The following is a 27997-nucleotide window of genomic DNA, read 5'->3' on the forward strand; positions in this document are numbered from 1 at the left end:
GAGAGAAGAGCTGAGGTCCCGGATCCCCGGCTGGCTGTGGGCTTGGTTGCCCCCGGGGCGCGGACGGAGGAGCGGGACGGGACGGGGCGGGGCCAGGGGCGGGGCGGGGCGGGGCCGGGCGCCTGCGCCATAAAGCTCGCCGCGCTCCGGGACTCTCCGCCTGTCGTGCGCCGCTCTCCACGCTTCCTTGTCGGCGCTCGCCCGGGTCCGTGTTCCCAGCCACTCACGCCATGGCCGCGCTCACCCAGAACCCGCAGTTCAAGAAACTGAAGACGTGGTACGAGCAGCACGGCTCTGACCTCAACTTGCGCCGCCTTTTCGAAGGGGACAGGGACCGCTTTAACCGCTTCAGGTGCGTGCGCGGACGGGAACGGGGGCGCGGACGTGCCGCACCGGGAGGCGGCTCGCGGGGCCGCGCGGTGCAGGGCCAGGGCCCGGAGGGCGGGGCGGCGGTCCCCGGGGTGGGGGTCTGCCGTGGATCCGGGCCTGGGCCCAGGCTGCCCTTCGTCCTTGAGGCCTCCTTGAAGCAGGTTTCCGGGTGCTCGCTGGAGGTCTCGGGGCCCCGGCAGCTTCGTCTGGAGGAGTCCCTTTCCGCACGCACCCCCCGCTTCCCTTCCAGGGGGATATCTCTCTTCCCTCCCCTACCCGCCCACCAGTCTCGGCCGGCTGAAGCAGCCCATCCTTCCGCGGTTGTGAGCAAGGGCCCTCGCTGACGCAGCAGGCGCGGAAGGGCTGCTCCCCACTTCATGCGATCCTGGCTTAGAACGGACCATCCGCAGGGTGTGGTCAGGGTGGGACAGGCCCGTGGGATTTGCGGGGAGCCGCGGTGGAACGCTGGAGAGGTGGAGCTGTGGTTCCTGCCCTGGAGGCTAGATCTGGAGACCCGTGATCAGGGGTAAAAGAGGAAATCTTGGGGGTTGGGAATGGCGAACCCATTGGTGCAGGTATTGGGCAGGGGAGATCTGTGGCGCCAGATTTGAGGTCCCTGATGGCCAGCCTTGTCCTCCGGGGCATTCCCTGAGTAGGTTGGGTTAAGGAGCCCTGGGCCAGAATGGTCCCTCCCTGGCCAAGGCGGTGGCAGCGCTCCCAGCTCTGCCTTCCCATCCCCCAGCTCAGTTGTGGCGGAGCAAGGGCCCCTCACCCAGTGTCTGCAACTTGCGCTGTGCTGCTCCTGCTGCAGGTCAGCCGGGTGGGCGGGCAGCTGACAGAGGACACCACTGTGCTGGCCAGCTGAGGCTTGTTTGGATTTGGCACGGGGAGGATGTTTTTTCTGGAAGCATCTTGTCAGGGAGCTGTCTGGGGTGTGGTGGGCAGCTTCTGCTATCTTTCTGCAGCTTGAACCTCAACACCAACCATGGGCATATTCTGGTGGACTACTCCAAGAACCTGGTGACGGAGACTGTGATGCAGATGCTGGTGGACCTGGTAATGTTCTGCTTTGGAAGGCTTGACCGGTGACCCATGATGTGGCAGGCGAGCAGGGCTCCTGGCGCCCCCAGATTCCTGAGCATCTTTACTTCCTTCTCTTAGTGAATCTCAGTCACTGCCTCTGTGCCCCTGCCCCTGGCTCAGGTTCTCACCGGCAGCCCAGGGGACCCAGTGCCAGGATGTCTGAGCAGACCCTTCCCAGGCAATGGGGGAGGGCGCCAGGCTGCAGCCGTCCGTCAGTCCCACTGGGGATCTGCACCAAGCCTTGTGCTTGAGGTCTTGGACTCTTGACCGTCATGGGTGGGACCAGGTCTCAGTGTCTTCTCTTCTCAGGCTAAGTCCAGGGGTGTGGAGGCCGCCCGGGAGCGCATGTTTACCGGTGAGAAGATCAACTTCACTGAGGTGAGCTGGCCAGTGGACAGCAGTCTCTGCACACCCTCCACAGCCTCTTGGTTCCCTTTGGGGTGCGTCTGACTGTTAGCAGCATCGCCTTGTGTCATACTCCTCCTCTTAGGCAATGCTTTTGCTTAACGAGGGACCTGAAGGTCTGTTTCCTCAAGCAAGCTGCAGGGCCCAACACACCCCAAGACACACCCCATGGTGTGTCTTCCCCAAGCCTGCAGTCTAGGTCTGGTGAGCGTGGATGACTTCCAGTGTCTATGTCTGCCCTGGGACAGCAGCTCTCAAGCGTGCAGGGAGAGGGCATCTCAAGACATGGTCAGAGAAATTAACTCTGACCTGTTCTTGCCGCAAGTTTTATTAGTGAAAAGCAGACTCCTGTCAAAATCAATCTCCTCAGTGGGAGGAGTCAACAGGAAGCTATGGCAGGGCCAAGTCTGGGTCACCCTGTTCCTGAATCGCTGTGGAAGCCTTGGAGGCTTAAGAATCACTGAGCACGCAAAGCGTCATCTTCATAATGTTACTAGTCTCCTTTTACACACGGGGAACTTGAAACTCAGAGATCAAGTCACTTATCTAATGTCATTCTCTAAGTGGCAGATTCAAGATTCAAACACGTCCTGTCTTTCACTGCTGGGCAGTCTGAGGGAGGCTGCAATCAAGGAGGGCTTCCTGGAGAGGTCATTTCATTGTCTATAGAACATGGCTCAGAAGTGACGTTGGACAGGGTGAGGGTGGTGTGGCATGAAGCCCTCTACCTTAGCGAGCCGCTCCCTGGGCTAGAGTCCTAAGATCATCCCTTCCTGTCCCTCCAGAGTCTCAGATGTGTTTCTTTCAAGGCCTCTGCTGCCCGAAGCTCGATGGGACTGTTCTCACTTGATAAGGCCAGCTGCCTGGCGCCTATCGCAGACTTAGGATCTGTTTTGGTTTCCGGTGGTGGGTGTGATGAAACACTTGGTGACGGAAGGTTCAGTTGCCTGCTTTGCTCCACTTCCAAGGGGCTGGGACACGTTTCAAGAGGTGCCAACAAGCACCATGAACTTTTTACCAGGATGATGAGACTGGGCGTCATGAGCGTTGGTCCTCTGTAGCCACTTACTGCTTGTCTCTGGCCTGTGTGGCCACCAGTCTGCCTTCGCTCACTCCATTCAGCTTTCCTTGACTTTTTATGCCCTGAACGTCCGGGGGTCATCGGGGCCTGTCCTAGGCCCATTCTTGTCTCTCCCCTTGTGACTATCTGCAGCACATAAAGCAAGGGGCACTTGCCATGCTTCCTCCCTCCCCCGGATCCTGGGGGTGGTCCCTACTTCCGTGAACACACAGTGGGTTCTCTGTATGAGTCCAAATGCTTAACAGACCTTAGGGCCTGAATGTCCATTGGGTGCAGCTGGGTGTGTGGCTGCACTGGGGTGAAGGCCTTCACACGCTCACTCTCGCCCCCAGGATCGGGCTGTGCTGCACGTGGCCCTTCGGAACCGGTCAAACACACCCATTTTGGTGGATGGTAAGGATGTGATGCCAGAGGTCAACAGAGTCCTGGAGAAGATGAAGTCTTTCTGCCAGGTATGGGCTGGACTTCCCACTAGCCATGTGTGTGCTTGTATTTGGGAATCTAAGGGTCCCGATGGGCCGCCCTTCCACTCTCCTTGGAGAGGACCCCAGCTCTCAGTAACCTGAGGTGGGGGCAGTGTGTGTGATTGCTGGCCATGGGGGCTCTGCTAAGGCACGGATTCCCCTAACCCTGTTCTCAAGGAAACCACTACTCGCAGCTGTGGAGCAGCCTCCTTCTTGAACTGTAACAGCTGTGGGCTCATGGTGACAATCTGGCCAGGTCAGAGATCTGAAAAGCAAAGTGAGGCCTCTGGAGGGTGGAACAGTCGGGGAGAGACTTGCTTTTTGTAACTTCTTAAGTCATGGATCCTTATTTCCTGGTCTAGAACTCGATAAAATTGAAAACTTAGGATTTTCTTGACCACACCCCTGCCAGATTTCCAGAGGCAGTCTTTATTTACTGTGAAATCTCGCAGAAGTTTCCTGTGCATGCGCTAGCCTGTCTGTCGTCTCTTTGAAGCACACACACCCACACACGTGCACACACATGCAGCTTGTCCCTGCTGCAGCATTAACGCACGTGGCTGCGCCGCCTCCTCTGTGGGTGCTGGGGTTGCCTCAGAGACCTGCCGGAGAGTTCCCCACATATATTGCCGTTGCCTCAGTGTCTACGCCAGGGATGGTTCTGCAAGAGTTCGTGATGTCCTTAAGCCTATAGTGCAAGGGTGATATCTGTGGGCTGCACTGTTTGGGTGGGCCTGTGCATGTCTGTGTGTGTGGATGACGTGTGCTCTGGGAGTGATAATCTAAGCTTTGGTCAGCTTTTCCCTGAGAGCAGTGTCCACCATGTGTGGCTGGTCAAAGTCTGGTCACTTTGGGTGAGAGCCATCTTCTGACTGAAATAGTGGGAGGTGATCTGGGCATCCATCCTAGAGGCAAAGGCAGCCAAGTCGGACTTCACGCGGTGAGGAAGGCTTGGGATCCTGATTGGAATCTGAATTCCAGAATGTCCCTTCACAGTGGTTGGTGCTGGTGATGGGCTTTGGGTGGAGGAGAGGGCATTTCCCCCCGCTTCATGGATCACAGCCCTGTCGTGGTCAAGAGGCTTTTGTAACTCAGTGAAGCTATGAGCCATGCCATGCAGGGCCGCCCAGATCAGACAGGTCATAGTGAAGGCAAGAGGAGAAGGAGGCGGCAGAGGACGAGATGGCTAGATAGCACCACCAACTCAGTGGACGCGAATCTGGGCAAACCCCAGGTGATGGTGGAGGACAGAGGAGCCTGGTGTGGTGCAGCCTGTGGGGTCGCAGAGTGGGACACAATTTAGTGACTGCACGACAACCACAAAGGGTGTTTCCAGCTGTCAGGTGTGAGTGCAGGAACTGATGTGCTCTGTGTGAAGCATGGTGCTCTGCTTGGTCAACCTTGGTGTGCAGAGGCATGCCAGGTGGAGAGTGTGTGGCACTGGTTGTCTGGGAAGCTGTTTCCAGGAGAACCCTCCCTTACAGCTGGCTGCTGGAGTACCTGACTCAGACTGATGGGTATTTATAGTACAAAAAAGCTGCTGAATAGCAGCATTTCCCCGGTGAGGAACACTCCCCAGGGCTGTGCTCGCAAAAGTTCGCCAAGATTGGGTGAGAATGTTCACTGTGACCTTGATTGTCACGGCAAAACCTGAAAACAGCCTGCCCTTAGTTATCAGAGGACTGACCAGTAAAATCAGTGTGTGTTCATACCCTGTAGTCCTGGGCACCATTAGGAATTAGGGACCTACAGCTGCTTTGACCTGCTCTTCTGTTCAGGATATATTGTGAAGTCAAAAAGGGAAGTTGCAGAACTGGTGGGTTTCGTTAGACACCATCTGGTCAAATAAAGGGTAAGTGTGGTTCTAGTAAAGATACACAAAGTTTCCCTTTTCAGATGCTGTATTATAACAAAACTGATGATGAGATTGAGGGTTGAAAAGCTGAGTAATTTATTTTTCTTTCTGTATTGATGGAAAAGTATTCATGGCAGTTGATTATTATATAAAAGAAATAAGTTACCAGGTCTTACTGGTTTTGGGAAAGCCATGTGTATTAGTTTCCTATCAGTATGTGACAGATTACTCAAGAATTTAGCAGCTGAAAACAACAGTCAACATTTTGGTTGATTGGTTCTGGCTCTGGTCTTATAAGATTTAGTCAAGGTGTTGGCCCAGGGTCACACTCATCTGAGGGCTTGATGGGGGCTGGAAGATCTTCTCCCAAGATGTTTCACCAGCAGTTAGTGCTGACTTCTGGGAGGCTTTAGTTCCTCACCTTGTGAACCTCTCCACAGGCTATTTGAGTGTCCTCATTATATTGAATATTTGCATGGTTACACTCTGTCGGCTTCCATACTTTTTAGGAACCTCTGAAAGGTGAATATAGTAGTATCTTTTACAGATAGCTTAAAAAAAATGTATAGATGTTAGCAGGTCCATAAGTATTTCTATTCCCTTCTGAAATCTAACATTGTTTTGCTATAATAAAGAAAAAGTTTAAAAGGAAAAAGACCATGAAAATTCTATGAGTGAAAGAAAATAACTCCACACTGTTATTTCGTAAGCTTGTCAGTATAGTTTTATCCTCCTAGGGGCTTTTGATCAGTGTTCTTGTCTCCAAAAGCATTCTTGAAAAGTATCTGTAGTTTACTTAGACATGCCATGTAGTTGTTTCTTGATGATTATATATTCAGCATGGAGCTTTAAGCTCCATTTCATCCCAACATGGATGTATGGAAAGCAGCTGCTTTGGGAAGAAAGTATGAAAGTAAGGTTGAAATGCATGAAGTAAGGTATGGGCTTCCCTGTTGGCTCAGTGGTAAAGAATCCATCTGCCAGTGCAGAAGACATGGGTTCGATCCTGGATCAGGAAGATCCCCTGGAGGAGAAAATGGCATCTGAAATTACTCCAATGATCTTGGCAAGAAACCCACTGCAGTACTCTTGCCTGGAAAATCCCATGGGTGGAGGAGCCTGGTAGGCTGCAGTCCATGGGGATGGCAAGAGTCGGACACGACTGAACGACTTCACTTTGACTTTTCACTTTCATGCATTGGAGAAGGAAATGGCAACCCACTCCAGTGTTCTTGCCTGGAGAATCCCAGGGATGGGGGAGCCTGGTGGGCTGCCGTCTATGGGGTTGCACAAAGTTGGACACGACTGAAGAGATTTAGCAGCAGCAGCAGCAGCAGCCAAAAATAAATAAATAAATATTTTAAACAGGGAAAGTAAAAGATGTATCTATTATGATTTGGATGACATAGCTACAGAGTTTTCAGGCTGTTACAAATTGCCTGTCTTCTTACTGCTTACAGTAAAATGCAAGCAGAGAGAAATAAACTTAATATAGAACATTTAAACAAAAAGAAGCCAGGAACTGTAGGATTTGAAAATTCCCAGCCTCTCCAGGCAGTAATTGCTTCCGAAATTAAAGATGGATGTGGGTTTTTGGCTGCAGAGTTTTCTCTGGTTGCAGTGGGGGAGGCTGTCTTGTTGTGGAGCACGGGCTCTAGGTGCTTGGGCTTAGTAGTTGTGGCACACAGGCTTAGTTACCTCGCGGGGTGTGGAATCCTCCCTGACCAAGGACTGAACCCAGTGTCCCCTGCATTGGCAGGCAGATTCTTAACTACTGGACTACCAGGGAAGCCCTACTTCACCCTGCCCCGATTAATGCAGGCAACAGTGTTATTAAATTTTCTTTCACTATATAACAAGGATTTTCTTTCTTGCAGTTCCCAATAATGTTTTCCTCCTATTTCTTTAAATCTACATCAGCAACCCCCTCGAGGACCTTTAAACCTCTGCTAACGGTCTCTTCCAGGCTTTTATTAACTCTCCTGAGGGCTCTTTTAGCTTTTACCCGTGTTTCTAAACTTCTTTTATGGTAATACCCTACTTCTAGTGCCAAAATCTGCACTAGTTATTTATCATATAACAGATTGCACCAAAACCTGATTTAAAATAGCAGTAAACAGTATTGTAAAGTAAAATAAAGTAAAACAATAAGGGAAAAAAAATAAAATAGCAGTAAATATTTACCATCTCGAAGTTTCTATGGAGGCTTCCCAGGTGGCGCTGGTGGTAAAGAACCCACCTGCCAGGGTAGGAGAGGTAAGAGCCATGGGTTGGATCTCTAGGTTGGGAGGATGCCCTGGAGGAGGAGGCATGGCAACCCATTCCAGTATTCTTGCCTAGAGGATCCCATGGGCAGAGGAGCCTGGTGGGCTACAGTCCATAGCGTTGCAGAGTCTCACATGACTGAAGTAACTTAGCACACACGCGCACATACACAGTGTCTGTGAGTCAGAGATTCAAGCTTAACTGGTTGGTCTTGGTTTGCAGGGTGGGTGGGGGGGTCTCTCTTGAGGGTTGTACTCAAGATGTTGGCCAGGGCTGTATCTGAAGGGTTCTGGAGGATTCTCTTCCAAGGTGGTTCCTACTCGTGGGTGGTGAGTCAGCACTGGCTGTTGGAAGAAGGCCACCGTTCCTCACCACAATGGCTTCTTCACACAACCGAGTCTTCTTATAATGTACATGGTTTCCCCAAAGTGAGTGATCTAAGAGAGCGAGGCATAAGCTGCATGGTCTCTCAGGGCCCGGCTTCTAAAGTCCTGCTCCATCACTTCTGCAGTATTCTGGTGGGTTCACAGCCCCATACTGGAGAAGGCAATGGCACCCCACTCCAGTACTCTTGCCTGGAAAATCCCATGGACGGTGGAACCTGGTAGGCTACAGTCCATGAGGTTGCAAAGAGTCGGACACGACTGAGCGACTTCACTTTCACTTTTCACGTTCACAGCCCTATACAGCACAGGGGGCTCCCTACACCCACACCTCTGTAGGGCTCACTCTGCACCCACGCCTCTAGAGTGTGTGGTTGAGGAGGCAGGACTCCGTTTAGGAGCACGTGGAGGCTGGCTGCATGTCTGTCGTTCTGTCCCTGGCACAGACTGGCCACGGTAGTTGGCATTTCACATCTCTTGGCCTCTGTCATGTTAGGTTCTGCTGGAAGTTCATTCTTCTTTTGCAAATTCTGATAATGTTGCTGGTTATGAGATGGGGGTATCACCCCTCCCTCCTACCCTTTCTCATGATGGACCAGGGTCTAGTTGATGATAAGAATCTAGTCCCTGCCTGAGTGTGGCAGGAATCTGACACTGTGGTCTCCGTAGGCCTCTCTGAGGGCCTGGAAGTTGGAACTAAGGTGTAAGGATACAGAAGTAATGATGCTTTTGAACAGCGGTTTATACTTGGGGGTTTGGGCTGATGGCATCTCCCTGCTCTGTGCCAGCGTGTCCGGAGCGGTGAGTGGAAAGGGTACTCGGGCAAGGCCATCACGGACGTCATCAACATCGGCATTGGCGGCTCTGACCTGGTAAGGAGAGGGCTGCCTTGGGATAGAGGAGGGGGTCCTATCCGGCCTTGGTTTCCCCAGAGATGGGACCTGGCTGTTCTCACCCCTTGTGGAATCTTGTTTTCTGATCCTCCATCTCCCCACAGGGACCCCTCATGGTGACTGAAGCCCTCAAGCCCTACTCTTCAGAAGGTCCCCGGGTCTGGTTTGTCTCCAACATTGACGGGACTCACATTGCCAAAACGCTGGCCACCCTGAACCCCGAGTCCTCTCTCTTTATCATTGCCTCCAAGGTACGGGCTTCAGCCCCGACCTGTCTCCCAGCCCTGTGTGTGCTGGGGTGGGAGCAGGGGTGGGGGAAATGGGTGCTTTGCTGCTACCCTGCACACTGGACCCTCCTGCCTGAATGAGCTGTGCTCTGTGGCTCGGGTGGGCACAGCTGCCCTCAGACCATTCCTTATCTGGTGGCCATCAGTTCACCCAGTGAAAGCCCACACTGGTCCACGTGTGCCTCTCTCTGAGGCCACACCCACTCACTTGGCTGAATCTCTGCTCAGCCCAGGACCATTCCTGTCTCTCAGAGATTTGTCCCTAATGTCTGCTCCTTTCTTATCCCAGAGCCAGGCCCAGATAACGTAAGCATTTGCTCTTTTGTCATTTATACCCTGTTTACTCATATCCATACACATTAAATATTAAGAATAATTCCATCTGGGTTTTGAGATACAGCCAAGTCTGGGCTGAAGGAGCCCCAGGCCACAGCAGCTCTCCTGGCTGACATTCTAACCTTTGACCTGTGGTTCCTCTGTGAAGTTGTGGAATCACAGAATGACACTGGTGCTTCCAGGCCTCTGCCCCAGACACACACCAGTCGGGGCTTTGAGGACATGTGGGTGGAGGTGATGCGGAGCAACTCACTGACCCGCACTCACTACTCCATGTGATAACTGGGCATCCACGTGGCCTCCGCTGCTGAGCTCTGGCTCAGGGCCGTATCAGCTGGGGACCAACTGCTGTACTCTCTGCCTGCAGACCTTCACCACCCAGGAGACCATCACGAACGCAGAGACGGCGAAGGAGTGGTTTCTCCTGTCTGCCAGGGACGTGAGTGCTCATGGGCAGTGGGCAGGCCGGGAAGGACAGAGTGGGTCTGCCTAGCCCTGTAGCCCTGTTTCACCTGAAGTTGGCAGCAGGAGGCAGCCTTTCTGGTTAAGATACTTGGCTTTGCCAGCCCAGACAAGCCCAAGGTGCAGACCCTGCTCTAACTGCTGAGGGCCCTTTCCTTAAGGCTACTGGCCCTGCGGAGCCTCTCTACCCCTGGCCCTGCCAAGTTTACAGGGGAAGCACCCTGGGCCTCGTGTGCCCGTGAGGTAGGATGGGCCAGCCAGCCTCTGACCCCTCTGCCTATTCTGCCTTGATTTGGGCCTCCTCCAGCAGCCTCAGAACTGAGGACTGGGGGCGGTGGGCCCCACCCAGGGCCTGGGTTTCTCCAAAGGCAGGAGGGTCACTGTCCCTGGGGGCGGTCCCCAGGGTGAGTGTGGTCTAACTTGGCTTATCTCTTGCAGCCTTCTGCAGTCGCGAAACACTTTGTGGCCCTGTCTACCAACACTGTAAGTGCCCACAGGGGTTCTTGTACCACCACCCTGGGTTGGGGCCCCAGCCAGGTCAGGGTCATAGCCTTTCCAAGTAAATGAGCTGACATGTGTTGACAGCATCAGGGATCTTGGCTCAGCCAAGACGGATTGCTTGCTTATGGGGGATGTGAGTTGCAAGCCATACTTGCCACTTCTGCAAGGCAGACGAACTTCTGCTGATCCATGAGGGGCTTGCAGTCAGTGGGATCACATTAACCACACCCGTTTCCCGGAATCTGACTGATAACCACAGCATTCCACACGTGTGACCTCCCTTGGCCTCTGCCACTGGCCTCCCCCCAGACGAAATGTGCCAGGTACAGGTTGGGGGTGGTGGTTCAGTCGCCAAGTCATGTCCAGTTCTTGCGACCCCATGGACTGCAGCATGCCAGGCTTATTTCTCACAAAAGGATGTTAGTTAAGCCCAGTGAAGGGATGTGAGTTTGCCCAGTGATTGTATGAGTCAGTGTTGTAAGGATTAGAACGTGGTTACCCATGTGCCAGCTCCTCCTGGCCCCAGGTTGTACAAGGTAGGGTTGGGGGCAGGCCTGTGGGAGTTGGGGCTTTGCTCCGGGAATCAAAAGGAAGGCAGACCTGGTTGAACACTGGCTGTGTGGTGGGCCTTGTGTTGGGCGGTCTGAGCTGGAAGCACACCCAGGTTCTCTGGACCCCTACTCCTTCCATGCCACCCCCACCCATGCCTCCAGTGCTGACCTGCCTGTGAGAGGAGACAGAAGGACATCTTAGGGCTGGCCAGCCACAGCACAGCTGTCCGCCTCCTGCAGGTAGAGCTGGTCAGTAGGGCGTCTCCTGTGGGGTCTAGGGAGGGGGCTGCTGAGCTGTCTGTGTAGAGGACAGAATAAGATTGGTCATCTCCTGAAGGCTTTCTGGGGCTCAGTCACCTTCCCAGCATCAGAAGGGCTGGGCAGGTGTCCAGGTTGTCTGTTCCCTGGCCTGGCAGGTGGCCCCTGCCTGTGCTCGGGGTCCAGCCCGGGGCCCGGTTTCCCAGATGTCCCGGGGGTTGGGTCTGGGCGGTGGCTCTTGCAGAGCAGCGTGAGGGAGGTCCTTGCAGTGAGTGTGCAGCTCCCCTTCAGCAGGAGGGCTTGGCCAGTACCAGGCCACCGATGTGCTGGGTGTGAGCTGGCCGGACATCTGACTCTGGGGTGGGCGTCTCCTGGTGCTGCCCTGGGCTCACAGGCGGCTCCAGCCCCGCCCCAGTGAGGGCTCTGTGGAAGGTGTGTTGCTCCTGAAGCTTGGACAGCATGACTCCTCATGCCTGCAGGTTCTCGTGCAGCTAATCCCGGCTTCTTCCTTCTCTCTCCCTTTGCCCCTTTTTAGGCCAAAGTGAAGGAGTTTGGAATTGATCCTCAAAACATGTTCGAGTTCTGGGATGTAAGTAATGGCACTTGCCTGTGGTGGGTGAATTATGTTCTTTACTAAGTCGAGCCACAGATGAGGGGCCCATGGAGTCAGGTCAACGTTTATTGAGCACCTGCTGTATGCCTGGCTTTGGGACAGGCCAGGAGGTCCTCAGGGAGCAGGAGCAGCTTTGCTCAGTCAGGATATGGCCCCCCTGCCACCGAGGGGGGCTTTCAGGGCCAGGGTGACACCCCTCTGGGTGCCTGCAGTAGCACCCACAGTGGGGTAACCAGAGCCACCCCCATCCCCCTCGGTGAGCTGAGGTTGTGAGTTATTCTCAGTGATGACCTTTCTCTGAACCACAGCCGCAATCTGTAAAGGCCAAGGGGCAGGGCAAGGCAGGAGTGTGACTGGGCAGGCCTGGAGAGGAGCTGCAGAGGCAGCTGGAGGTGGCAGAGAGGAGGTGCCAGGCCTGGGGCCGGGTGGGGCCCGGCTGGGCAGCTTGCAGAGCCAGCACTGCTGAGGGGCAGAGCTGTGGGCCAGTCTAGCCACGGTGGTCCCACAGGCTCATCTCCACTGAAGCCACTGTGGGTGCCAAGCAGCGAACCGGACTTGTCCCTGCGGCTGGCCTGAGTCCAGCCGTGGTGTAGGAAAGGCTCTGGCTGCAGAATGCAGGCAGGCTTGGGATGCAGGGATGCAGTGCAGCGAGTGGTGTGGGTGCAGTGGGTGTGGCTCTAACACTTGACCTTGGCAGGTGTACCTAAGAGCAGCCTCTAATTGAGGGATTTCCCCTTGGGGCTGATTCCAAGCCTTTATACTGTAAGCTCTCTGCTGAGTGGCAGCATCTGAAGGTGTAACCTCCTTTGGAAGCTGTAAAGGTGTAACCTCCTTTGAAAGCTGTAAAGGCCTTGGAGTCTGGGAGAGAATTTAGCCTTCGTCCCCTAAGGCGTCTCTTGTGTGTAATGAGTTAACTTCTTTCCAGAATGGGACTAGTTATGTACCATCCTTGGAAGAATTGAGAAGAGTCACTCAGATCCTTGTCTGCGTCGCGTGGCTCAGATGAGGAGCCCCGGTCGAGAGAGACTGTGCAGCTGCTAACAAATGCATGCATGCCTGATACAGGAAGGGGCGCCATCCTCCTGCATGCATGCCTGATACAGGAAGGGGCGCCATCCTCCTGCATGCATGCCTGATACAGGAAGGGGCGCCATCCTCCTGCATGCATGCCTGATACAGGAAGGGGCGCCATCCTCCTCCCTGGGATCTCAAGCTTGAGCAGGTGGTGGTCAGGGCCGTGCGGGGGCTCCCGTGAGCCAAGGAGCCCGGCAGAGCGGGGCTGTGTCCCAGTCTGGGTTTTCACTGCGTGTAACCACCCAGTCTGAAGAAATGAGTTGAAGTGTGGCTTAATCAGAGACCTGGGTCTCCGAGGTAAGGCCTAGGAACACGAACATGGAGCTGGGACTGGCTAGTGAGTTCCAAGGGCCTGGAGTGGGCACAGTGGAGGCCTCTGGGCCAGGCATACCTGGAGGGACCTGCTTGTATATTGCTGCATTGAGAAGGTGACATCTGAGGAGCCAGGAACAGGTGAAGTTTCTGGACCTAGGGTCTCTCATTTGAGAAAGAATCATCAGAATAGATACAGCAATATTGTGCTGGCCGCGAGGTAAGATCAGAGGAGTCCAGTCAGGCGTAGGCATGTGTAAGTGGTGAGGCCTGCTCATCTGTGTCCAGGGGACGCAGCCACGGTCCAGGGTCCATGGGGCATCCTTGTGTGTCGGGCTTAGGCAGAGGTGAGGTGGTAAACTGGGGGGGTCTTTCAGGGCTCAGCCAGAGTCAGCATATATTGGGGAGCTCATTTTGGCTGTTGATGTCTGAAGAGGAGCCAGGACAGGTCCAGGTGATGTCTGAAGAGGAGCCAGAACAGGTGCAGGTGATGTCTGAAGAGGCAGCCCCAGGATGGGTAAAGGTAAAGGGGAGATTCTGGAAGAATTCAGATGCTTATTCTGTCGAGTGGTGTCTGAGGAGCCAAAATTACGCACAGGTACTTAGACCTGGATCTGTGAGTTCAGGATGGGTGTATACAGTGGGATCTCTCTGACTGGCTCTGAAGAGTGAGCCTCAGGTACTGGATGGCTGATCACTCAAGTGAGGCTGTTAGAGTTCAGATGAGACAAACATGGAAAAGTCCCCCGAGCCAGGTCAGCCTCTGTGTTCTCAGCATCCTGACCCAGTGAGATAGGCAGAGCTCAGGGTGTTGTCGAGCCCCCTGGGGTCCCATGACCAGCCCAGGACGTGTCAGTAGCACTGGGGTCTGGCTGGGGTAGGGTTTGAGGTGCCCAGATGAGGGAGTGGTAGGAATGTACCTGGTTATCAAAGGTAAGGACTGGGGAGTCGGGGCAGGTGAAGACAGGTGAACTGCTGAGGAGCTGCGTCACTGAGATGTGTGAGAGGCTGCTGCTGCTGCTGCTAAGTCGCTTCAGTCGTGTCCGACTCTGTGTGACCCCATAGACGGCAGCCCACCAGGCTCCGCCGTCCCTGGGATTCTCCAGGCAAGAACACTGGAGTGGGTTGCCATTTCCTTCTCCAATGCATGAAAGTGAAAAGTGAAAGTGAGGTCGCTCAGTCATTTCCGACTCTTCGCGACCCCATGGACTGCAGCCTACCAGGCTCCTCCGTCCATGGGATTTTCCAGGCAAGAGTACTGGAGTGGGATGCCATCGCCTTCTCCGGGTGTGAGAGGCTAATGGTAGACAAAGGTCTCTAGAAGTGCCAGAGGCACAGACCACTCAGACCCTGTTTGGCACCAGTGGGCTCTCACCAGGTTTCCCTCTGGCCACGGCAAGCAGCCAGGAATCTGTCAGGTCTCCGGGAAAAGTCTGTTCAGGTTAGGTTTGTACAGCGGGGTCTGCTAGGGGTCATCTGTAAAGCTACATCTGTTTGAGGTCTCAGAAGCTGGAATCAGACGAGGTGTGTATAACTCGGTGTCTTGGGGAGACCTGAGGAACTGAGATTAGACAACATCTGGGCAGAAGTGGATTGGTCAGATAAGGACACTGGAGCCAAAGATAGTTAGAGACAGAGCTGAGTCTGACAAGTGGGCTTAGAAATCCACGATTGGCCCCAGGTCAGAACTGTGTCCTCAGTTGTTGTCTGAGCAGTTCTGGTGATGCTCAGGGCAATGGCCCAGGGGCCCCTGGGAAAAGAGTGAAAAACTGGAGTCGGGCAAAGAGATGGAGCACTGCATCCGTCCATCTGGAAGGTTCAGGGATTTTGTCTGTCTCAGGTGTGCAGAGCAGGTATGTCAGGTAAGGTTGGAGGAGTTGAGGCGAAAGACAGGTTTGTATTCCTGGTTCCCGAACAGGTGAGGTCTGAGTTGTTGAGGTTAGTCCCTGGTTTGTACTCTGAATCTGAGGAGCTGAGGTTCAGTGCAGGTAGATAGAACTGAGTTTTTCAGGTTAAGTCTGTAAGCCAGAGGCAAGCTGGAAGTAGGCTGAAAAGCCACGTTTGGGTTAATTAAATTCTGTCCCATAGTTGAGGTCAGGAACAAGTAGGAGATCTGTCAAGTGAGGCCTCAGGAGCCGGAGTTAGGCTTATCTAGAAAGAACTGGATTTCTTAGATGATCTCTGAGAATATAAAGTGAAGACAGGTGGCTAGAGGGAGGGTCTCAGGTGGGATCTCAGGAGCTGGGATTGGGCCCAGATGAATAGAGCTGGATCTCCCAGTCAAGGTCAAGATAGGTAGGTAGAACTGCTGCTCGGCAGATGTCTTATGATGATGAGTTGTGCCCAGATGCAGGTATGTGGAATTGAGTTTCTCAGGTAAGATCTATGGAGTCTGCATAGGGGACAGGTTTTATTCTTGGGTCTCACAGGGTGAGTTAAGCACAGGTGAGTAGAATAGAGTTTGTCGGGTAAAGTCTGTGGAACAAGTTCAGGAAACTGGGTCTGTCCAGTAAAATCTCAAAAGTCACAGGGAAGTCCAGGAAAGAACCCAGTGTCTTAGACGACCTCTGGCGAGCTGAACTGGGGCAGAGCTAGCCTGTCAGGAGCAGCCTCGGGAGCCAGGATCAAGCACAGGTAGCCAGAGGTGGCTCACCATGTGCGGTTGAAAGACCCAAGGTCATGCACAGGTAGGTAGAGGCAAGGTGGTCCAACTGCGGGCTCAGGAACCAGGGTCAGTCTCAGGTCGGTAGAACTGACTGGTCACACGTCAAGAAGGACCAGAGTCAAGCACAGGTCAGCAGACCTGGTCCACTAGGTACAGTGTGTGAGGTGCCAGAGTCATCAGCAAGTGGACAGGACTGGTCTGCTGGGCATGGCCTGAGGATCTGGGTCATACGCAGGTAGGCCAAGCTAGTCTGCCTGATATGGACTGAAGGTCCAGGGGCACGTACAGGTAGGCGGAACTGTTCTGTTGGGTGTGGTCTGAGGACTCAGAGTGGGGCACAGGGGGGCAGAGCTGGTTTGCTAGGTACAGTACAAGGAGCCAGGGTCATGTGCAGGTGGGCAGAGCTGGCTCATGGGGCTTGATCTGAGGACCCAGGGTCAACTACAGGTAGGCAGAGCTGGTCCGTAATGTATGGTCTGAGGACCCAGGGTCATGTGCAGGTAGGCAGAGCTGGCTGGGTAGGTATAGTTTGAGGACCCAGGGTCATGTGCAGGTAGGCAGAGCTATCTGCTCCGTATGGTTTGGGGACCGAAGTCAAGCACAGGTAGGGAAAGCCTGTGCTAGGTACACTGTAAGAAGCCAGGGTCATGTACAGGTAGGCAGAACTGTTCCACTGGGTATGGTCTCAGGACCTGGAATCAAGCACAGGTAGGCGGAAGGTCTGAGGAGATTGAGTCGTGCACAGGTAAGCAGAGCTGGCTTGCACAAGGAGCCAGGGTCAAGAACAGGTAGGTAGACGTGGCCTAGGGATGGTCTGAAGGCCCAGGGCCGTGAACAAGTAGGCAGGTAGGGTATGGATGGGTATGGTCAGGTGATCCAGGGCCACGCACAGGTAGGTAGAACTCATCCGCTAAGTGTAGTCCAAGCATCAAGAGCCAGGCACAGGTAAGAGTGAGCACAGGTGCAGCACAAGGAGCCCGGCTTGAGAACAGGTGATAGAGGCGGCCCACACGGTACAGCCTGAGGAACCAGGGACACACAGGTAGGCAGAGCCTGGGCTGTTTGGTATGGTCTGAGGATCCAGGGTCAAGTGCAGGTAGGCAGAGTTGGTCTGTCAGGTATGGTCTGAGAGTCCAGAATTGTGTACAGGTAAGCAGAGCTGGTCCGCCAAGTACAGTCGAAGGATCCAGGGTCATGTACAGGTGGGCAGAACTGTCCGCTAGATATGGTCTGAGGACTCAAGCAGAGGTAGGCAGAGTTGGCCCACACGGTGTATCATAAGGAGCCAGGGTCAAGGGCACAGGTAGGCCGAGCTGGCCCACTAGGTACAGCACAAGGACTCAGGGTCTTGTACAGGTAGGCGGAACTGGTCTGTCAGGTATGGTTGTGTACAGGTAGGCAGAGGTGTCTGGTTAGATACGGTCTGAGGAGCCTGGGTCAGAGGCAGGTAGGCAAAGCTGGCCTGCTAGGTGCAGCATAAGAAGCTGGAGTCATGTACAGGTAGGCAGAACTGTTGTGCTGGGTATGGTCTGAGGACCCAGAATCAAGCACAGGTAGGCAGAGCTAATCCACTAGGTAAGATCTGAGGAGACAGAGTCACCTGCAGGTAAGCTGAGCTGGTTTGCACAAGAAGCCAGGGTCAAGTACAGGTAGATAGAGCTGGCCCGCTTGGTACAGCCTCGGAACCCAGGGTCATGTACAGGTAGGCAAAGCTGGTCTATAAGATGTGGTCTGAGGAGCCAGGGTCATGGTCAGGTGGGTAGAACTGGTCTGCTAGGTATGGTCTGAGGATCCGGGGTTAAGCCCAGGTAAGCAGAGCTGGTCCACTTGGTAGCACAAGGAGCCAGGGTCGTGTCCAGGTGGGTGGAACTGGTTCATAATGTATGGTCTGAGGAGCCAGGGTCAAGCACAGCTAGGCAAAGCTGGGCTGTCAGGTATGATCTGAAGGTCCAGGTTGTATCCAGGTAGGCAGGACTGGTCTGTTAGGTATAGCACACGAATCCAGGGTCACGTACATCCTGGTGCCCTAGATATGGTCTGACAATCCAGGGTCATGTACAGGTAGGCAGAGCTGGCCCAGCAAGTTGTGTTCTGAGGAGCCTGGGTCAGAGGCAGGTAGGCAAATCTGGTTTGGTAGGTATGGCAAAAGGAGCCAGGGTCAAGTACAGGTAGGCAGAGCTGGCCCACAAGGTGCGGACTCAGGGTTACGTACAGGTAGGCAGAGCTGGTCCGTAAGACGTGGTCTGATGAGCCGGGGTCAAGTACAGGTAAGCCGAACTGGTCTACCAAGTGCAATCTGAGGACCCAGGATCAAGTATAGGTAGGCAAGGCTCATCTGCCAGGTATAGACTGGATCCAGGGTGATGTTTGTGTAGGCTGAGGTGGTCTACTAAGTATGGTCTGAGGAGACAGGGTCACATTCAGGTAGGCAGAATTGTTGCCGGTATGACCTGAGGACTCAAGAGTTAAACCCAGGTAAGCAGAACTGGTTCACAGGGCACAGCACGAGGAGCCAGGGTCATATACAGGTGGGTAAAGTCTGTCAGGTACGGTCTGAAGGTCCAGGGTTATGTACAGGTAGGCAGAGATAGTCCATGAGGTACTGGACATGAAGCCAGGGTCGTGTACAGGTAGGCAGAGCTGGTCCCCTAGGTATGATTGGAGGATCCAGGGTCGTGTACAGGTAGGCAGAGCTGGTCCCCTAGGTATGATTGGAGGATCCAGGGTCATGTACAGGTAGGCAGAGCTGGCCCAGCAAGTATGTTCTGAGGAGCCCAGGTCAGAGGCAGGAAGGCAAAGCTGGTCTGCCAGGTGTAGTCTTGAGAAGGCCTAAGGATCAAGGTCACATGGGCAGAGGTATATAAACATGATCTTAGGTGGGTTTTTGCCCCCAGGGTTCAGGTACAAGTTGGCATCCCTGGACTTGTTAGAGGAAATGAGTGGGGCAAGGTCTAGCTCAGAAATACATAATTGGTGTGACTGGTAAGGCCTGAGAAGGTGACTCAGACACAGGTGGGACCCTCAGTGGTAGGAGCAGGCTTGAACACAGATAGGTAGATGTGACTCCCTCAGGTGTTGGATTCAGGCAGAGGTATATACCCCTGGTCTTCTGGTGATGGCTGAAGGACCAGGGTTAAGCCTGGATTGGTAGAGTGACTTCTGGTCAGGCACTGGGGTCTTCTGCAGGTAGGTGGAACTCTGGGGTCATAGGTGATCTGGGGGCTCTTGGTTGGACATGAGTAGGTGGAGGTGACTCTCAAGCAAGGACTTTGGGGTCAGACATATGTATGCTTGGGTCTTGCAGGTGAAATCCTTGGAGCATGATTCTGACCCAGGTCATAGAGGTTAGGCCTGGGGGTAATCACAAGTAGGTAGAACCACAGCTCTTGGGGGGGGACTGCTGAGCACAGATATGCGGAGATGTTTGCGTCTGATGAGGTCTGAGACTCCCTGCTGAGGTTTTGATGCCCAGGTTAAGCAGGGACTGATACAGCATCGGATCTCTTGGCGAGATTCCTTGGGAAGGTGTGAGGAGTCGAGTTGGGCTCAAGGAGGTGGCTTGGGTCTGTTGGTTGAGATGTAAGAGGTCACAGTTAGGCACAGACAGGTATGTGAAGCCTGGTTCATGAGCTGGACTGTCTGGAGCCTGTCTCTGACAGGTATATAACCTTGTGGTATGAGGTACTGGAGTCAGACATAGGTAGGCAGAGTTAACCTCACAGGTGAAGCCATTGTATTATTGCCCAGGATTTCTTTGTGGGCCTGGCTTTGTCAATGAGTCCATGGATCAGGGTCACATGGGCAGAAGTATATAAACATGATCTTAGGTGGGTATTTGCCCCCAGGGTTCAGGTACAAGTTGGCATCCCTGGACTTGTTAGATGAAATGAATGGGGCAAGATCTAGCCTAGAAATACATAATTGGTGTGATTGGTAAGGCCTGAGAAGGTGACTCAGACACAGGTGGGACCTTCAGCGGTAGGATCGATGAGGACACTGAAGTGGGTAGCGTGGACTGTCATCGAGGGAAAGCCGGAGTGATCGTAGGTATGTGTACTTAGGTCTGCCTGGGGAGGTCTGTGGAGCCCTTAGGTTCAGGTAGGAGAGGCAGAATATGCTGAGCCACGTCAGCCACCTGTCCTTAGCACCCTGGTCCAGTGTGATGGGCAGTGCTGCGGAGGCCAGGGGATCTGTAACCAGTCCGGGGTGTAGTCTGTCGCACTGGGGTCTGGTTGGCAGGGTCTGAACTAACCAAGTATGGAAAGAGACTGGATTATACCTAGTTGGAGAAGGTGAGGTCTGAGGCTAGTGAGGCTCAGAACTTAGAACTGACTGAGGTGCTATATCTTTAAGGTGTGTTTTGAACTCACTGCAGGTAAAGGTGAGGTCTAGCGATCTGTGTCTGCAGCTTGAGGTTTCAGAGGCTTTGCTGGGCTCTTCCCAAAAGTCAGGTCTGAGACCCTGCCCTGAGCCAAGGTCAGCAGCCTGGAATCTGTCAGTCTGAGCCCTGGCCGTCTGTTCAGTCCAGTTTCTGGGTTTGAGTCTATTGGGTGAGATCTGAGAGCCTCTGTCAGGCATAGTGTGGTCTGTGGGACTGACACTGTTGGGTCAGGTTCCCCCAAACCCAGACCCTTTCTAAGTAAAGAACCCCATCATATTCCTCTTTATTACCCAAGCCAGAAACGTCTGATCCTCTCACTCTTGATCCTCTCATTCTTCCAGTTCATCCTGTTTAACTGAACTTCCTGAATCAGTGCTGTGCATCCGCACCACCCCCATCCAGGGTAACATCACTCTGTGGACGACCACTGGGGCTCCCGTGCGGTTTCCTGCTTCCCTTCTCCCCTCACCTACAGACTTGGTTCTCCATCCTTGCCTCTTGTCTGCCCACCAGTTTATCACTCCTTCCTTCATCTTCAACATTGTGCTACCCGTATTCCTGCCCAGCCTTTCTCAGTGGGCTTTCAGGAGAGAATTAAATCCTAATGCCCCAAGGCAGCCATTGGATATAATTAATTAGCATCCCTCTTTTGCATCTGGAAGGATGCTAGCCTTGGACCAACCTTGGGAGTATGGAGAAACTAAGTCCCATTCTTCACATCCAGGCTGAAGCACCTTCAGAGTCCTTTTATTATTGGTTTCAGTATTGTATTCCTGTCTTCTAAGCACTTTATTCTCATTTTCACATTTATTCGCATGGTTGTTTCATTTATGTCTTTCACCCCCATGGATTGTTGGCATTGCCTATGCTAGGAACTTGATGGGTACTCCATAAATAGTTGTTAGGAAGATGTGATTGGAGCTCTGAGGATTCCAATGGTACAAAGTGGAATCTGCAGTGTGGCATGGGAGGACACAGTGTGGATGGTAGGTCTCGGTCTGTCTTGGGCTGAGGCTGAAGATCAGTCAAGCCCAGGTATGAGCTACTGGGCCTGTCAGTGTCCCAGGAAGCAGGGCTGGCACAGATAGAAGGAGCTGTGTTTGTCAGTACAGCCTGGGAGTCGGGGAGGGGCTCAGGTACAAGGCACTGGATCTCCTGTCCGAAGAGGCAAGGCCAGACTCAGGTATGAGGCGTTGGGTCTGAGGAGCAGGGGCCACAGACAGGTAGGAGGTGCTGGGTTTTTCGTTGTTCAGGGTAGCATGGACACAGGTAGAAGGTGCTGGGTCTGTTAGTGTTTACAGAGGCTGGACACAGGTATGAGTCCCTGGTTCTGTTGATGTCCTAGGAGGCATGACCAGACACAGGTATGGGATTCTGATTTGTCAAGTGTCCAAGGAGGTGGGCTCGGCACTGGATCTGCTGGTGTCTGAGGAGGCCGGACCTGGCTCAACTATGAGGCCCTGGGTCTGTCAGTGTCTGAGGAGGCTGGACCTGTGCAGGTATGAGGCCCGGGTCTGTCAGTGTCTGAGGAGGCTGGACCTGTGCAGGTATGAGGCCCGGGTCTGTCAGTGTCTGAGGAGGCTGGACCTGTGCAGGTATGAGGCCCGGGTCTGTCAGTGTCTGAGGAGGCTGGACCTGTGCAGGTATGAGGCCCGGGTCTGTCAGTGTCTGAGGAGGCTGGACCTGTGCAGGTATGAGGCCCGGGTCTGTCAGTGTCTGAGGAGGCTGGACCTGTGCGGGTATGAGGCCCGGGTCTGTCGGTGTCTGAGGAGGCTGGACCTGTGCAGGTATGAGGCCCGGGTCTGTCGGTGTCAGAGGAGGCTGGACCTGTGCAGGTATGAGGCCCCGGGTCTATCGGTGTCTGAGGAGGCTGGAGCTGGTTCAGGTATTAGGCCCAGGTCTGTCAGTGTCTGAGGAGGCTGGACCTGTGCAGGTGAAAGGCTCGGGTCTGTCAGTGTCTGAGGAGGCTGGACCTGTGCAGGTATGAGGCCCAGGTCTGTCGGTGTCTGAGGAGGCTGGAGCTGGTTCAGGTATGAGGCCCAGGTCTGTCGGTGTGTAGGGAGGCCGGCCGGACCTGGTGTAGGTATGAAGCCCAGATCTGTTGGTATCTGAGGAGGCCAAACCTTGCTCAGGTATGAGGCCTGGGTCTGTTGGTGTCTGGTGAGGCTGGACCTGTGCAGGTATGAGTCCCAGATCTGTCGGTATCTGAGGAGGCCAAACCTTGCTCAGGTATGAGGCCTGGGTCTGTTGGTGTCTGGTGAGGCTGGACCTATGCAGGTATGAGGCCCGGGTCTGTCCGTGTCTGAGGAGGCTGGACCTGTGCAGGTATGAGGCCTGGGTCTGTCGGTGTCTGGGGAGGCTGGACCAGCCACGGTAAGGTCTTGGGTCGAGTCTGTGGCTCTGGTCAGTCCATGTGTAGTTAGTGCTGTTGGTCAGCCCAACAGCTGCCAGCACCTGGCTTGCTGTCTTGCTTCTCAGAGGTGGGTTGGCCCAGGCCCTCGGAGCTGCACTTGTAGAAGAGCATGGCTCCCGGGGACAAGTTCCCTGGCAGGAGGGAGGGGGGGCGGGGTGTGCCAACCCCTCCTCAGTGCCTTTTCCTGTCTCTTCTAGTGGGTGGGAGGTCGCTACTCGCTGTGGTCAGCCATCGGACTCTCTATTGCCCTGCACATAGGTGAGTGTGTGTGTTTTTTGTCTCTTGTCTTGGGAGATGCTGCTGCAGTCTGAGGTAGGGGTGGGGGCTCATGTCCCCAGATGCCCTCCTGTTCCCTCAGGCTGCTGGCCTCTCTGCCCTTGATGGGACCCTTTCTCCCAGGTCAGATGGGACAGGCCGAGTGACCCTTGGGATTTGCAGGTTGGCCTTTGTCCCTGCCCCTCAAAGCTGTGGTCTGGCTCATTCCCCATGCCAGGTGGAGTTACAGCTGCCTTTGAGCTCAGGACTGACTCTGATTTGAGAGGCTTTCCACAGGCCCTCGTCCTCCCAGATCCTGTTGCTTCTGGCTCCCCCTCCAGCCTTCCCCTGGTTCTAGAAGAAGCTGTGTCCATGGCCTGGAGCACAGGGCACGATCATTTCTGGTGACGCTAGTTTTGTGTTGCAGGATTTGACAACTTCGAGCAGCTGCTCTCAGGGGCTCACTGGATGGTAAGTGCTGAGGCCCGAGTTCTCCGGTAGGCGCCGGCCAGAGACATGTGGGTTGGTGCAGCTCCCTCCCCCTCGGCACTGCTCAGCCCCTGTCCGCCCTGGTCTCCTTGCAGGACCAGCACTTCCGCACGACGCCCCTGGAGAAGAACGCCCCCGTGCTGCTGGCTTTGCTGGGCATATGGTACATCAACTGCTTTGGGTGTGAGACGCACGCCATGCTGCCCTATGACCAGTACCTGCACCGCTTTGCTGCCTACTTCCAGCAGGTACCAGCTGCCAAGCCAGGCCTTGGGTCAGGGGCCCCCTGAGCCCAGGTTACTTCTCCTCCTAGGGCCTTTCCCCCTGTTAGCCTCAGGCGTGTCCAAGGCCCACCTGTGCTCCCCTCTCATGGTGAATCTCCGTAACCAGGATCCATGTCAGTCAAGTTGGGCTACCATGGGAGGGGCAGGACTGGCTGGCATGGTGTCGTGCTGGTCAGGCTGTGGCATGGCTCAGAGCATATGCCTCAACCAGGTCACTTCTTTCTTGGACATCACCTGTTAGGCTGGGGCCACAGCCTGGGATCCCCATAGTTTGCACTGCCTTTGTCTCCCTCCAGAAAAGCAAGTTTACACCCAGTCTGTGGTGCCTCTTTGGGCTCCTCACAGCCCTCTGCCCCTGGAATTTCCACAGCCCCCTTGAAGCAGCAGATCCTGTGACTGGAGGAGGTGCTGAGGCCCCCCAGGACCAGAGTCTGGTTGGGGTGATGGCCCTCAAATGCAGTACAGCCTGGACCCCAGCCTTCCTTAAGAAATCACTTAAAGATTTTGTGACCAGTTTCTCCTCTTAAGAAGGTCTTCCCTGTACTGCCATACCTGCCTTCCCCTGGTCATGGGTCCTCCCTGGACCTCCATTCCTACCTTCTCTTGGTCACGGGTCAAAGGCAAAAAGCTTGTGACCTCTGCCCTCCCAGGTGAGGACGTAAAAGGATCGTGCCTGTGGATATCTTATGGGGCAGGGCAGGCACACCTGGTGCACCCCAGGCAGGTTTTGGGGATGGTGTGTGAAGAGCAAGACTTGCAGATCGAGGGCTGGGTTTCTGGCCCCGTTCCAGGGTGACATGGAGTCCAATGGGAAGTACATCACCAAGTCCGGCGTCCGCGTGAACCACCAGACGGGCCCCATTGTGTGGGGGGAGCCAGGGACCAATGGCCAGCACGCCTTCTACCAGCTCATCCACCAAGGTAGGGCCCGTCTGGCCTGCGCAGGAGTGAGGATGGGGAGGGCCTGCCAGCAGAGCCCCCTCCATCAGATGAGGGTTCCCCTGGAGACCATATGGGCGGCTCCCATGGCGGGGGTGGGTATCTGAGTGACCGCCATACCCTTCACAGGTACCAAGATGATACCCTGCGACTTCCTCATCCCAGTCCAGAGCCAGCACCCCATAAGGAATGGTTTGCATCACAAGGTAAAAACACTCTTCCCGACCCTCTTCAGCTGTCTCAGATTCACGTCACACCCAGACCTCTTAAGACTGATGCATTAGTCAGCAGTGACTAGTTGGCTGTTCCTGTCACCACAAGCTTCGTGGCTAAAAACAACACTCATTCATTGTCTTGGTTTCTTTGGGCCCCAGTCCATCACGCATGCTGGGTCTCTGCTCAGGGTCTCAGGCTGAAGTCAGGGTGTCCGCAGGGCTATGTTCCTTTTTGGAGGCTTTGGGGGGCAGCCTTTTCCTCATTCATTCAGATTGTTGGCAGAATCCATTTCCCTATCAGTTCATTCGCTCAGTCGTGTCCAGTTCTTTGTGACCCCATGGACTGTAGCATACCAGGCTTCCCTGTCCCTCAACAACTCCCGGAGCTTGCTCAAACTCATGTCCATCAAGTCAGTGATGCTATCCAACCATCTCATCCTCTGTCATCCCCTTCTCCTGCATTCAGTCTTTGCTAGCATCAGGGTCTTTTCCAAGAAGTCAGTTCTTCCTATCAGGTCACCAGAGTATGAGTTTCAGCTTCAGCATCAGTCTTTCCAGTGAATATTCAGGATTTATTTCCTTTAAGATTGACTGGTTTGATCTCCTTGCAGTCCAAGGGACTCTCAAGAGTTTTCTCTAACACCACAGTTCAAAAGCATCAGTTCTTCAGTGCTCAGCTTTCTTTATAGTCCAACTCTCACATCCATACATGACTCCTGGAAAAACCATAGCTTTGACTAGATGGACCTTTGTCAGCAAAGTAATGTCTCTGCTTTTTAATATGCTCTCTAGGTTGGTCATAGCTTTTCTTCCAAGGAGCGAGCGTCTTTTAATTTCATGGCTGCAGTCACCATCTGCAATGATTTTGGAGCCCCCCAAAATAAAATCCTGTTTCCACAGTTTCCCCATCTATTTGCCATGAAGTGATGGGACCAGATGCCATGATCTTTGTTTTTGGAATGTTGAGTTTTATCATTTCCCTATGGTTGTAGGACCAAGGTCTGGTTTCTTTGCTGACAGCTAGGAGCCATGCTCAACTTCTAGAAACCCTTTTGGCTCTTGGTCTCAGAACCAGCAGGGGTGGGCTGAGTCCGTCTGATACTTCAATTCTGTCCTGCCTCTGCAGTTACATGTCTCTGGATGACTCACTTGCTTTCCCCTTCTGTTATTTTTAAGGGCCATGTGATTACATTGGGCCCACCCAGATAATCTCCTTATCTTAAGGTCTGTAACCTTAGCTCCAAATCCCTCTCTCTACCAAATCCCTTTTGCCATGCTGGGTACCTAGGCATTAACAGCAGGGGGCAAAGATCAGGGATTCAAGATCTTGTCTGCCACAGCAGCAAGGGGAAAACCACCCTACTCTACCAGAGGACTGCTCCTGCCTTGTCTTGGGTGTGCAGAGTAGCACAGATTACTGTGGGCACAAGCTTTGGACTCGGTGTCCTGGGTTTGAATTCTGATTCTTCCCCTCTGTCCCTCTGGCTGGGATTCAGTTTTGTTGACTTGAAGAAACTGAGGCTCAGCTAGAAAAGAGAGATGATGCCTCTGCCCGTCATGGTCTTAGAAAATAGACAGTGGTAAAGTTCTTAAAAGGGCCCTCAGCAAGTAGTACATAGTCCTTGAAGGGTCCTTACTGTCGTTACCTAGTTTCTGGTGTCCTTGGATGTGCTCTCTTGTCCCCGCTTGCTCCAGATAAGCTCTAGAGTCGGAGGCAGTCAGGCTGACCCCAGCTGTTGAGACTAACCCTGACTGGGCCGTGGCAGGCAGTCTCATCTGTCTGCCTGGAGCTCACACAGGGCTTCACGATGGTACTTGATGTCTCTCTCTCGTCAGATCCTCCTGGCCAACTTCTTGGCCCAGACTGAGGCCCTGATGAGGGGGAAGTCGACAGAGGAGGCCCGGAAGGAGCTTCAGGCTGCTGGAAGGAGTCCAGAGGACTTTGAGAAGCTGTTGCCCCACAAGGTCAGTGCTTCTCTTGGAGTGGGCTTTGGGGTGGCATCCTGGAGTAGGAAGGATAAAGTTGTGTGGCCGTGGCCCGGCAGCACTGTCCTGTCCTGCACAGTAGGGGGTGCTGTCCTCACGGACCTGCCCACCCCAGCCTTGGGCAGGGTGTGCTTCCCTTCTGAAGAGCTGGAGACCACGACTAACTGGGGGATATTCGTGGGTGTTTTCTGAAGGTCTTTGAAGGAAATCGCCCGACCAACTCAATAGTGTTCACCAAACTCACGCCATTCATTCTTGGAGCCTTGATTGGTGAGTAAGCGGGGAAGGTCTCAGCTTGGGGTAGGTCTGAGTGGGCTGGGGGAACCCTGACATGCTTCCCTCCACATGTACCCCCTCCACAGCCATGTATGAGCATAAGATCTTCGTTCAGGGCATCATCTGGGACATCAACAGCTTTGACCAGTGGGGGTGAGTTGCTGGCTCGAGGGGAGGGTAGGGAATGCCTACCCAAGGTGAGTTGGCTTGTGGATTTGACTAGTAATGCTGGAAGCCTCCTCATACCCTTCTTTCTCCTGTCCCTGGCAGAGTGGAGCTGGGAAAGCAGCTGGCTAAGAAAATTGAACCTGAGCTTGATGGCAGCAGCCCAGTGACTTCTCATGATTCTTCTACCAATGGGCTGATCAACTTTATCAAGCAGGAGCGTGAGGCCAGAAGCTAATAAACTTGTGCCCAGCAGCAGTCCCTGTTGTGACTAGTCCTTCTTGTCTGCCTGCCCAGAGTCTGCACTGCACGGTCCTGCCCAGAGCACCCTCTGGTTTTGGGCTTGGACCACGAGCCCTTTGGGGGAAGCTGGTCTGGAATTGCCACCCCTGCCCTCTCAGTGTCCACACCTTCTCTGTTCTACAATTGGCTGCAGTGTTTCAGTGTAACTGATTTTTCTGATCTATGTTTATTGTTCTTGTACCAGGAAGAAAAATAAAGATGTCACAAAAGAGGTCATGGGCTTAGCCTCTTTGTCATGAGATGGGCTCTCTGCAGAAGTCAAGGTGCCCAGTAGGAAGAGTGGTTGCCTTGACTGAGGCGTGACTGTAATTGGTGAGCAGATCCACACTGGAAGATGGTCCCTTGAGAAGAGAGTGGGTGCAGCGGAGCACTGTCCATGTCTCGAGGGCAGCTTGGCCTCTGCAGCTGGATCTCTTCTCTATCTTCTTACACTG

The 27997-nt window shown here is 54.0% G+C and overlaps 1 protein-coding gene across 1 annotated transcript; it reads left to right on the forward strand.

Moving 5' to 3' along the window:
- The first annotated feature begins 150 nt into the window (after positions 1–150).
- Positions 151–27774, forward strand: GPI (glucose-6-phosphate isomerase). The gene is made up of 18 exons (XM_052655402.1): positions 151–352; positions 1335–1425; positions 1762–1830; positions 3271–3390; positions 8694–8777; positions 8903–9049; positions 9789–9860; positions 10322–10366; positions 11729–11782; positions 22849–22909; positions 23334–23377; positions 23491–23643; positions 24471–24600; positions 24748–24824; positions 26670–26798; positions 27014–27089; positions 27182–27248; positions 27366–27774. The coding sequence occupies exons 1-18, from the start codon at positions 231–233 to the stop codon at positions 27496–27498; spliced, it is 1674 nt and encodes a 557-aa protein (XP_052511362.1). The 5' UTR covers positions 151–230; the 3' UTR covers positions 27499–27774.
- Positions 27775–27997: the final 223 nt, after the last annotated feature.

Source organism: Budorcas taxicolor, chromosome 18, assembly GCF_023091745.1.
Source record: "Budorcas taxicolor isolate Tak-1 chromosome 18, Takin1.1, whole genome shotgun sequence".
Classification (NCBI taxonomy): Eukaryota; Metazoa; Chordata; class Mammalia; order Artiodactyla; family Bovidae; genus Budorcas; species Budorcas taxicolor.